Consider the following 13145-nt stretch of genomic DNA (forward strand, 5'->3'; position numbering starts at 1 on the left):
GAATCAGTTTCTTTGGCTCAAGGCTCAAATTAGAACAACAGATAATGTTGCAGAATTATCGGATTAAAGGAGGAGTTTCCCTTTTCATTTATTGTGGACACAGTACAAAGATGTTGAGAGACAGAACGCAGAGTGGATAAAGAAAAGATTCAACATGTTGTAAGCTGAGAGACAGTTTGGTTTCCTCATCCCGGTGTCGTGTGTGTGTGTTTGTGTGTGTTTGTGTGTGTGTGTGTATGTGACGCTTACCTGCGAGTCGTACAGGGAAAGGAGAAAGACCTGTGAGCCTTTCACAGCTTTAACTGTCGTCATCACGGAGAAATTCATAGGGAACGGAGAATCTGGTGGGAACACACACACACACACATATTTAGACGCAGGCTCTCATTGGCACAAATTCAAATTAACGGCATTAAACAAAGCCTCTGTATTGAAATGTACCGGGGAAGAGTTGCTTGGTGGGAGCGCTCAGTTGGATCTTCTTATCGATTTTAAAGGAGAGGTCAGTTTCTTCTCGGCCCGTCCTGCTGGTGCACAGACCGGCCTCCAGCGACACTCCGTCCATGTCCTCCGACAGCTCCAGGACCTTCAGGACATCGATGGGAGCGGCTGCGAACAGACAAGAAAAACGCTAAGACTGAGAAGATGGTTGGGTTTGAGGATGAGACGATCTGAGGCTGTTCGTTGTCGTATCTTTCAAGCAGCAGTGTCTTTTTGAAGTCTGTGTTTGAAGAGAGGAGACGCAGACCCAGAACTTACAGCATAACATAATTTAATACACAGAAGTTTCACAGGTCAGGACGAGCTCTAGAGACTCGGGGACATCAAACAGCCAAATTGTGAAAATCTCCCTTGCCTCTGCAAGGTTAAGCCTTTTATTGGGGGGGTGGGACCCCAAGACTAGAGCCATTATGACATCACACAACAGGGCCTTCTGCCTAAATTTGGGAATGTGTAGTTCCTTAAGATTTAAGGACCTGCTGAAAACCATCAAAGATAGTTCAGACAAGGAGAAACATACAGAACAAACACTATTAGCTAGGCTAAATATACTATATCGTCAACCCACCAACTTAAAGTATTAAAGTAGATTAAAGTAAATGAAAGACAAAAGCAGGCCTGGTCGAAATCACACACGTCCACTATTTTCTGCTGAAACATCACAATAAGAGGGCTGCCTCTGCAAAGCACTGGAAACCACAAGCCTTTGTCATGAGGGATTGTGGTTTCCAGTTTCCAATAATCAGTCACTGATGATTTTCACTGTCAAACCTCAAACACGACTCACACAAGACACAGTTAAGCAGGGAAGGATCGGGGAGGATTCATCACTTTTGGCTCGGCAACAACCGAAGCTTTTTTTATATGATTTTCATTTACGACTTTTTCTTTGACGGACTGAGGGTTACACATTGTGGAAGATGTCAGTTTGGGAATATACAGTAGAGAGAATACAAAGGCTTGGATAGGATCAGAGGCCCAGTGACCTTTGTAGTAACAATCGTCAATAAGGATCAGAGTTTGCTCGAATGTTATATAATAAGAGGGGAAACTAAAGCATAATTTAAACCACATATAAACGTCTCTGTGTAGACACTTGTATCTTTGTTGTACTTCCTACGAAGCAATCTGATGGAATTAGGTTAAACCTTATTTAACAGCCATGTTTTCTGTATCTCAGGGCACCTCAGCTTCTTACCACAGGATATGGTTCATATCTCCACTGGAAATTAATGGTCAATCAGGTGTTTTCTCTCAAAGCTGCACAAATCTATTTTCACAATGGATCACACACTTCCTAGAGATTCTTTTTGTTTCATTCTGAGTCAAAACCTTTCCATGTCAACCATTTGAAGGGGGAAACAGGCAGCCATTTTCAGAAAACAAGCTCTAAAGAACCCACCCAACATTTCCACACACACTTCCTCCACAGCACCTGAAGGCAAACGGTGTAATTGCTGAGCTGATGAGTGTCAAAATAAGGTATTTTCCTGAGCGACAGTTGTAAATGCACAATGTTTGTTATTTTATGTTGCTGCATTTGAAACATGTGGCTGACATTTGTTCTGTCATTAGACGACCTTGTAAACAGACTGATGAAATAGACCCTGTGGTCTCCGTGTCTCTCTTTGTCTTTCTGTGACACTCGTTGCAGCAGCTCAGTGTAATCGCATGATAATAACATAGACTTCATCCCTGACACAAGAAACACAGACTGCATCACACAACAAACACTCATTCCAAGAGAGCAATAATAAAAGATGCATGTGTCCTAATCATGTTGCGGCCCAACAGAGCGTGCACGTGCACACACACACACACACACACACACACACACACACACACACACACACACACACACACACACACACACACACACACACACACACACACACACCCACACTCAAGGAATTAAAAAAGAAAAAGAGACTTTTGGAATTCTACAACAGTTTAGGGCAAAAATGCTGAACATATGCACTGCACATATGTGACCTCTTACTTAAACACACACACACACATACACACAAATCTCACTGCAAGCAGAAAATGATGTAAAAGATGAAACTGAAGGTGACGATAGGGGAGGAATGTGCAACACAATGTACTGAAAGCTAAAAAAAGGGAGCGAAGGGGGTAAAGAGGGAAAATAGCAGAAATCGTAGATGGTAGGGGAGAGGAGGGCAAGCCTCTACTGGTGTGGCTCCTTTTCACACGTATTTCTGAGGCTTACGTAAACCCTCCATCTGCCTCGCACCTTTCACCACACCAACGCTGTTACACACACACAGACACACACACACACACACACACACACACAGACACGTGCATGCACACAAGCGGTTGGCATCACGCCTGAATCTGAGCACCAGATGTGTTTGTTGCCCATTCTTTCTGTTTGTCCATCAGTTTGTCCTTGTGTCCGTCTGCCAGCCTGCTGGCACTGTCTCTGCATGTAATTCTGTCTTTCATGAACCTGCCATCATATGATTTACTGATGCAGCTACAGCAGTGTTATTAAATCTTGGCATGCTCCAGCTCATAGATGCCAGTATACGTTGCTTTATGGACTGAGAAACGTTTGTAAAACTATATATTTAATAATTGTTCTCAGTGACTTGCACGAAACAATTTTGTTATCAGACTTACATCAAAATTAGAAACACATGTACAATGTTAAGTAATGCAACACAATGGCTATGCAACACAACTAGATTGTTCACAGGGAAAGTTTTGTTTTTATGTTAGCTCACAAAACTTGACCAACCAGGTGGTGATAAAATACTGAATTCTGAATAAGCATCAGGATTCAGAATAAAGGTTTTTTATTACTTTAATAGGTTTGACATTTCGGGAATGAGATTGAATTGGAATTGATTTTAAATAGTTTTCTGGCTGTAGAACTCTGTGGCTCTCTGCAGACAGTTGGACTTTAGGGAACAGACCTGTTCACAAAAAGAGTTTTCATTCATGTGGAACAAGAACTGATCGGCAGCACTGACACCTGAATCGAGCCCCGGACAAGACGAGACATGGAATCTCTGCACTTAAACACATCAGGTAATGTTTCGCTATTCTGCAGATGCCTTTGTATGTTCAAGCAAAACCACATCATCTAAATATTGTGATAATGACTGCATGCACACACATACACACACACACACAAATGCACACACTCACATTGAAAGCTCTGGTCTCCATCAACTCTGCTGCTCTACACTTGTGTGGGGAGCAACATCATCAACATGCACACACATGTAGAGTATGTCAGTAATCCTCTGCATGAACAACTCAACTATGACACTCATACACACAGGATAAGAGAGTTTTGGGGGGATTTGAACTTTCCTGATGAAAACAGGAACTCAGTGGAATTGACCAGGAAGGTTTTCAGAGACAAAATGAGGTTGATAGTGAACTTGTGACACAAGTTGTCCACAGTGAACCTCCATCACACTTTGCTTCCAGGCATGGTTGAGAATAACAGAAATATCAGGTTACAGCAACTTTAGTTTGAACTCACCTATGTACCCCTACAATATATAAGATAATAGGCTGTTCACTTGACTGATTGTTTGTGTTTCTTTACCAGTCATACTTTTCTTTATAGTGGGCCTTAAGCCTTCATTTGATGGGACAGAGTTAAGCATTAAAGAGGGAGAAAGCCTGAGAAAGACAAAAGAACAAAAGAGCCACGTAAGAATCGAACCTGTGGCCACTGCAGGAGGAATCAAGCCTCGAACATGGTCAGACCCAGTCCGACTTTTGTTGGTGCCATGTCACCATGTTTTGAAATCTCAGCAATTGCTTTGGTTACCCATGTTTATCATTAAAACCTGCACACAGGAATTCAACCTGTGATAAATCTAAAAGCTTTCAGGTTTTACGAGGGTGTTAACATTCAAACTTCCTAATCATACCGATAAGGTAACCTGGGAATGTCCCGTCCAGATATTGTGCCCTGTGCAAGTCAGTCAACTGATCTCGATCCAACTGATCATGTCTCTCACCAGCAGAACAACAAAATCCCTTGAAACAACAAACAAACATAGATGACTGACGTACAAAAGAGCAGGGATTGGGGACAGGTACGTTTATGTTCATTTGTCCAGTGAAGACAGAGGCGTGCACAAAGTGGGGCTGTGCGATAAGGCCAAAAATGATATCAAGATAACAAATTAAAAGTTGATATAAATAATTAACACATTATTATTAATTTTAAGTTCAAAGACTCCTTGCTCCATAGTGAAGGTTGTGGTTTAAGCTCTTATTGATGGACAAAGAAAGATAGAGAGTAAAACACTTCTTAGGTTGCTTGATTATATATTATACCTCCTCCAATATACTGTATGTTAGATGATATGTTTTGGCGATTGATCGTTTTAGTGCCCTGCCCAAGGACAAGGGCAGATTTTATCTCAACCAGTGCTGAGTCAGTTACCTCATGTTAGATTCCATTTCTCCTTCCACATCTAAAACCAGATCACTGAGATCACTTTATAAAAAAGGAGAGCACCAAAAACACACTAAATATTGTCTGCATCTTAAACTATGGACGAATTGCTGGACAAGGCAAACTGAACAGATCTATTACAAAATGCTATCTGACAAACAGGGTTTAAGTCCAAGTGGAGGCCACCGTCTTTCATTAAAGATCCAGTTTTTATTAAGTGAAGCACTGTAGTTGATTCCCGACCACAAACAACACACTGACACGCACACACACACACACACACACACACACACACACACACACACACACACACACACACACACACACACACACAGACAACTTAGTGGGCGCCATATTGGAAAGACAATGGATTTTCTGGCAACCAGATGTGTGTGTGTTTTTGTGCACGTGTATGACTGATGACTAGTTAAGGGCTTTGTTTTTTGTCTATGTGTGTTTGTACGTGTGTGTTTGTGATTAGTCTATCATTATCTTGGTAATGGCGAAGAACGCAATAACATGACATTTGCAAAAACAAATGCTTAGTCGAGCCTCCTACACAACCAAAAACTAAACTAACAAAAACTAGACAACACACAGGGGTTCAAATCCCCTCACTCTGTTTCTGCTGCGTCCCTCTCCGACATCTGACACAGCTCTCCTCCCGAGACAAAACCAGATGAAGGATAAAAAGAAGGAGATGAAAACCAGAGAGGAGAAGAGACAAGGAACGCAGAGACAGAGGGAGGAATAGGACGGTGGGACCATGTGTTTTCTTTCCTCTTAGTTCAGCTGGCTCTGATCAAAGAACCATACTGGATAGGCGCTCCTGCTGTCTGTCTGTCCGTCTGTCTGTTGTGCATACAGTACACACACACACACACACATGCAATTACTTAGATGAGCAGTCATATAAAGGAATAGAATCCCTGCAGACCGACTGACATGTGCGTCTTATCTTCTTCTAGGAACCTGTGGCACTTGTGACACCGTTCTCCTCTCGACCCAAAATAAGCAGCAACGTGTTCCACATACATTCACCCCCCCCGTCCCTCTTCCTCCTAAACACAGATGAAAGCCTGCGTCAATATTTGTCGGTCGCAGGACTCCGGCCCTTCTCTCCGACAGCTACACGTTGCTTTATGTGGCTCTGTGCTCTATTATTGTTGGATGTTGCATCACACAGAGACTTTGATTTTGGAGAACAAAGAGAGCAACTATTTTTGAACGCAAGGGAAAATTTAATAGCATGCAGACGTTGTTATGCCAGAGTGTGTAGGATATGATAAAACGCAGTCAACGATAATCGTCCAGATTAGATGTATGTGCTTCGTTGAGCTTTCTAGAGATCTGAAGGAGACATGTTATAAACAACATTAACAAACCAAACAACCCAAACACGTCTGACTGACTAGGAAATATTTCACGAACAATTAGTCAACTAATCCTGTTGTGAATTAACAGGTTTTGCATGTATTCAATTCAGTTTTGTCTGCTATTTAAACCTGGCTCTAATCATTGTGTTCTCGCTGGTGGGTCTTGTTTTTGCACCGAACGAATAGAGACGCCTCTTCTGACTGGGACTTGGAGAGGCTGGACTCAGACATTACACACCAGTCAGCTGCATTTGCAGTAAACTAGGACAAATCTGTCTTCAATTTGAACGGGGCACAATATAGAAAGAAATGCTTTGATAAATGGTTCTAACTACTTCATCAAAACAAGTCTGGGTCTTCCTCCATGTCAGCAGATGCTACGCTATTAATGTTAGCATGCCAACATTTGCTAAAGAGCACTGAGCCCAGTGCAGCTGAGGCTGTGATGTATTGGAAGTATTGGAAGTATTGCACAAATATAAACCTTTGACCTCATAGTGGCACTAGATAAAAAGTTAAGGCATAAACAAAGCTATTCCAGTTTATCGTACAGGGGGCGAGAACATGTTCACCAAATGTCATGCAACCTTTCACTAAATGCCAAAAATCATGGAAACAAATTTAGTGATATCCAGTCGTGAGATTGCACCACCATCACCTGACTCCTCCATTTAAATGTAGGAGAATCAGTGACGGAGAAAAACGAGAGAGACTTTCTCCACAGCCAGAGTTTGTTTTGTCCATTTTAGGCGATTTCAGAAACATGGTGGTGCTGCAAGGTGCTGAGGACCCTCATCCCTATGGAGATATAAAGTTATTTTTCTGAGGTAACTTTCAGGTGATTATACTCTGAACATGTTGAATATTATATCATATTTCGGTGTTTTGGTTTCTATGGGTTTCTTGAAGATTTGAAGATGTCAACTTGAGGGAAATTGTGATGGATAATCTTAATTTTGGATCAACACAAATGATTTATGATTGGATCAAAACAAATGACAGATAATTAGATAGAAAATAATTGGTAGTTGCTGCTCTAATCCTATCATAGCTGAAACAAGTCATTAGAAGGATGTTAAGCTCGAATGTATTGATTTCACTGATGGTTGGTCAGTTCTTTTATAAATGTCTGTTGTCTGAGACACTGTTTAGGTGAGTAGACAGAAGCGTAATCCTCCCAGTCTCCAGTGAACCAGGGCAACCTATAAAGAATTCAAACATTAACATCTGGCTTTGAGTGGTCCTTCCAAAACACAGACTCATCTCAGTGCTTCTAGACAAGAATGCATTTCTTCACCCACTCAAACATGAACTGATAAATTATTCATTCATTCAAAGTATCCAACTTTGGACGTTTGGTATTTTTCATGTATGGTTTCACCTTAAAAAACAGAATCTCCATTTCAGATTCTTCTCTCATTGTGAACCTGTAGTTGTTTGAAGAACCCAACATGTCTTGACTGGGATTTAACAGGAACTTAAGACGGCTGTGGTTTGGCTTTAGCTCTGGTGGCTTGTTGAAAGAAAAAAGTTAAAGGACCAACTCTTTTAAAACATTCACCATAAACTCATTATTTTGCCCATAAAATACAATATTTCACTCATAGACATGAATATTTCACAAATATGTATCATCCTTAAAGGAAGCAGATGTGTTTGACCCCCACCAGTGCAAAGGACTGGGGATACGTTTTGAGTGGTTCAAGGTGGTCGAGTGGTTCGATTCAACAAAAAGACTCCCCAGGGCCTGACTGTGGGGTCCACTTATTAACATGTTTGTGTGTGGGAAGCCATTAAGGGATAGGTTCATTTGCAAGAGCGGTTCATGCTGATGGATCAGGATTCGTATGTGATGACTCATGAAAACATTAATAGCACATTATTTGATAGCAGGGGGAAAAGTTGGGATCATGGACGAGCTCTCTCCACTTCCCACTGTTAAGCCCAAATATCCTGATTGCACCTTTGACATCATGTGGAGCCAGATTCTGATCTAATGTCTAATTAAACACTTAGATCAGTGTGATAAGAACAAACTAAAGTGACAGAAATATGTTCTTTGACTTTTTGGTTTGGCATATGTCCCATCTGCTAACCTGGAGGATGCAGGATGTATGACCTACACTGCAGCCAGCCAATCAGCAGCCGATTCTTCCGCCTTCCCAGGTTGAGAGTGGAGTAGTGAGTCAAAAGACAGTAAAGGAGCATTGGCTATTGAAAAAGACAGAAAAGAGGGCCGTGTGTTTAGTGTGTTAAGATTCTTATATTGGTTAATTAGCAGTAAACACAAAAAAGTACGTGGACTGGACACAGCAACACTGCCCCCCCCCCCCCCCCCCCCCCCCCCCCCCCCCGAGCTCAGCTGCTTGTATGACTGCAGATATCTGGTAAATTTGATTTACACACTAAATCCCCTGATAGAAAGCTACTACTGGGCAGAGAATTGAATCCATGTTGCACCTTTGGCCAGATCCCAGTCTGTGATGTCACAGCAGGTTTCTCCCATCATCGGTCAAATAAAAACCACCTGCTGTGACATCACTGACTGGGGTGTGGCCAGAAGACGAATATTTTTTCATAGAATGTAGACACACGCAGAAATGGTTTCTGAACACTGGTCTTTTTGAGTTGTGCTAAGGTAAACGTTTTTATTCTGCCATCTGAACATCAAACCATTTTCTGCACTAACATATTGCACAATACAAAAATCTGGTTTAATCACATTGGGGAGAGGGCTTCTGATTTCATCTTGACAACTGCAGATTTGTTTTTAAACGAAACCAATTTGGGTTTAGCTGCTTTACATCGACAACTACATGATTTTAGATGCAGTTTTTCTAGCACAGAATACTCTCAATATTTCAAAAGCTAAAGATTGTTCAGGACAGCTGAGCGCACATATCATGTACAGACGGTAGAGGCGGGTGAGTGAGTGAAACACCTCGGGCCAAAAGATGACAGCGTTGACCGTAACTTCACCACATTGCTCAGATGTTTCGGGCCCTGTTCAGACCTGGTATCCACATCCAGCCGGAGAGATCCGATCACAAGTTGGTTCACACCTGGAAGCATCCTGAATGTGTTTCCTGTGGCCACTTGTGATCAGATCTCACTTCCCTGTTCTATATGCATGCAAACACGTACGTTTTAATTCTGTTCACGAAGTGGAAATGTAATGTTATAGTTTTTAGCCAGAGTTGAAAGATGTGTCCGTTGTAACTGTGTTTGAAAATCAATAAGACTCAGTCAGTGTAAATACTGTAAATCAATATATGGGTAACCCAAAGAAAAGTTTAAATACTATTGGCTGATTTTGAAACTGGATTTAGGATACAGCTGAGTAGGCGATCATTCAATGTCACATCTTAAAGAATGTGGTCACATGCGTCTCAGGCCACCACCGAATGGTCTGAGTGATTGAATCTCAAATGTTTCCTAAAAGGTGTCCTGGGTGCGTTCAAACCAGCATTTAGCGCCGCCCACTTGTGATCGGATCACTCAGGGCAGGTGTTAACACCAGGTCTGAATGGGGTCTTAGATCATACTTCCCACCCAACTACTGACAACCTGCTGACAGCCCTAAAAACAAAGAGGGAAGTGTGACTGAAGACAGCTTAATGCCAGGTGTCGTGAAAGTGTTTGTCCAGGTGCTCAAGAGGAACAGGATCTGTCTTTCTCTTCACCAGGAGGGTTATTTACAAATAAATCTCATTTACGAGAATGTGTTCTCTGACCACCAGGTGTGAGATGCTACAGGGTTCACAACCTGACCTAGGTGGACCCCAGATGACATTGCAGGTCCAGAGGTCACATTAGTCACTTCAGTAATGACCTTCACAGACACTGGGGTTTGTCCCAGAATGTGTGTGTGTTATTACTTGATTTATTTTTGGAATAATACCAGATGACGAGGTTAACAACCTTGGAAACTATTTTTAAAACTAATGACTCATAACTGTAACCAATAGCTGCCAGGCAGGTTTTTCTTAATCCTCAGTACAAAGGGAGCTGGTTAATAACTGCTTCGAGATTATTGGGACATAACACAAATACTTTTTGTCTTTCTCAGCATCTTTTCAGCAGGTGGAAGCAACATGGTGGAGTCTCTGCCAAGTCACCTGCTCGTTGGCTCTTTCACAATGAAACACCGGTGTAGTTCTGCCTACAGCCGGTGGATGTTGACTTGCGGCCATTAAATTACAACAAATAAAGTTAAGGTGATTTATATGTGGTTCGGGAATGATTTTCTTTAAAGCTTATAAGTGACCTTGAGTCTCGGGAACATTTATTAGTCGTTCAAGAGCTTTCGATCTTATTAAATGATCAACCTCTGCAGATGAATTAACATATATCTGTCAACTGTTGTTTTCAACTTTGAGGTTTAATTTTTAAAAGGATAGTTCCACATTTTGGTAAATACACTTAATCTCTTTCTTGCCAAGAGTGAGTCATCACTAATTCCCTGTTGCAACCTCATGTTGGCAAGACTCGAGGAATTTATATGACAGGCCAAGAAGTATTGTGGTGCATGGCCTCCCATGAAAGTGTCGTTTTTTTTACATGTTTTTGATGGAACATTCAAGATACAACATGTTAATAGTGATCTTTAGAGGATCTGCAGGGTGGATGTTCTTCTCTTTGTTCAGAGTCAAGCTTAGTCCCTCTATTGTCAGTCTTCATGCTAACTTAACCTACTTGGCTATCCCTGCAACATGGACCAGAAGTTCTTCGAGCGCCAAGAGAAAAGGAAAAACCAACAAACTGCATCTGCTGATGAAGATCCTGAAATATGATTGAAAGCTCTAGAGCAGCTACTTAATGGTCCCTGAAGTGTCAATGCTGTTCCTAAGGTGAAAAATGATCTTTGAGGCTCAACAGTGTGTTGGGTATGATATGCCAAATATGAACTTGTCGTTAAAAACCATTGAGTAACAAAAGGTCACGAAAAACTATTTGAATATCGAATTACTACTAAAGAATATGCCAACTAATTTGATCTGCCCTGACGCTTCAGACCTGGTGCAGGCAGATTACATCATGATACTTCTAGATACTTCATTGTGATTACGTAATGGAGCGGAATTAAGTTAGTAAAGCCACAATGAAATACTGTGGGATATACTGTACATCACAAAACTATAAAAATGAGACTTTACTGCAGAAAAAAACTGATGAACACGTCTTTATCTTGATGGAAATCAACGACACCCGGCTCTAAAAGCCCATAAAGCCTCCTCATAGGATTCAGGTGCAGCTTCAGGGGGAAACTGTAAGTGAACGTCCCAGTACACTCCATCACACCTCACTTCTGCTCCCCAAAATATCCCTGCATGCAGCTGTAAGAGAGCAGAGACCCATGCGGCAGGTATGGCAGAACAAGTCTGAACATATAGGCCTATGCCTTTTTCACTGTCTAGCGAATGTGCAGTGAGTGGGCTCGAGGAACGATCAGCTCAGTTCAATAAGCTTCAGGCCTGCATGACCTGGCACGACAAAAATCATCTTTCAAAGTACAGACTGGGGCCAGTTCTTTTCTGGGAGTTAAGAGGAAAATGACTCGTTTTTGGGAGGAGGGGGATGGGATCTGTGGGAATTGATCTGTGCTTGACCAATTCATTTTCAAACCAACACACAAACTTTGGGTAAATACACAAATGACCCAACAGTGAGTATTTTAGATATAATGAAATAAAATGGTTATGGTTATGGACTTTTCAACTTGGCTTCCATGAGCCTGTGAGGACCTGAGGGCAGGTGGAGACCCAAGTATGAGAAAGAAAGAAAGAAGGGAAACCATGGACTGATTCAACCTACCACGTAACAGCGACTCAACATCATTTATGCCACAATAAGTAAAATTCTGAATGTACAAAATGAATCCTCCTACCTGCTGTTGATGTGTGAAGCACCGCGACAAGCAGCAGCACCAGCAGCAGCCATTTCTCACGCACTGGACTCCATGGATCCATCCCGGTGCATGTGAAGGTGCGGCGGTCACTTACTCCCTCGTGGACACCTGCACCCGGAGGAGCTCCGGCTCTGCTCAACACTTCACGGTGTGTGCGCGTGTCTGCGCGTCTTCACGTGCGCACCGCCAGCTGCCAATTAAGCGCGCGCGTATGTGGATTTAATTGATGATAGAGGGTCCGTCTCTGCTGTTTCCTTCTTCTTCTCCTTCTTCTTCTTCGGGATGGACGGATAAAGAAGAGGAAGAGAACCGGGGAGGAAGGGGAAAAAAAGTCCCTTAGTCTCAGAAGGTGTTTTCTCCTTCACCCGCAGAAAACTTTCCTCACTTTCTCTCCTCTCCTCCCTCCTTGCCTCCCCCTCTCCTCCTCCCCGGGGTGACCCCTCCCTCCCTGGAGTCTCCCGAGGCGCGCGGGGCCGTGCGGGCGCGTAATTACTGCGCGTGTCACTGTTTGCATCATTATTGACTGAGTGATTTAAGGAACTGTGAGATGTCACTGCCTCTCTCTGGCGCGCACGGACACACATATGCACGCACGCTTGTACGAGTAGGTAAGGACCATCACACTGTCACGCGCATACATATGTGCGCATATACCTGTGCGCGTGTGTGTAGGTTGATAGGGTTACAAAACATCAGACATACACAATGAAGGCGCATGCTTCATTTCATTTACCCCTCTCTCTCTCTCTCTCTCTCTCTCTCTCTCTCTCTCTCTCTCTCACACACACACACACACACACACACTTTTTAAAATAGGTGAGAAATTAAGAACCTGCGGAAAATCTCCCCACTTTCCAAAAATGTCCTCAGTCCATAAGGTCTAGCCTCAAACTGGTCCTCACAAAGATAT

General features: G+C 42.5%; 1 protein-coding gene across 1 annotated transcript in view; it reads right to left on the minus strand.

The window, feature by feature from the left end:
- Positions 1–12635, minus strand: part of LOC128429540 (collagen alpha-1(XI) chain) — a 29590-nt gene extending 16955 nt beyond the window's left edge. The window contains exons 1-3 of the mRNA XM_053415520.1: positions 12215–12635; positions 442–609; positions 250–341 (exon numbers count right to left, since the gene is read on the minus strand). Coding sequence (XP_053271495.1) covers positions 250–341; positions 442–609; positions 12215–12296 — 342 coding nt within the window. The 5' untranslated portion in view covers positions 12297–12635. The remainder of the gene's footprint in view (positions 1–249; positions 342–441; positions 610–12214) is intronic.
- Positions 12636–13145: the final 510 nt, after the last annotated feature.

The sequence above is a fragment of the Pleuronectes platessa genome, chromosome 3 (genome assembly GCF_947347685.1).
Source record: "Pleuronectes platessa chromosome 3, fPlePla1.1, whole genome shotgun sequence".
Taxonomy (NCBI): Eukaryota; Metazoa; Chordata; class Actinopteri; order Pleuronectiformes; family Pleuronectidae; genus Pleuronectes; species Pleuronectes platessa.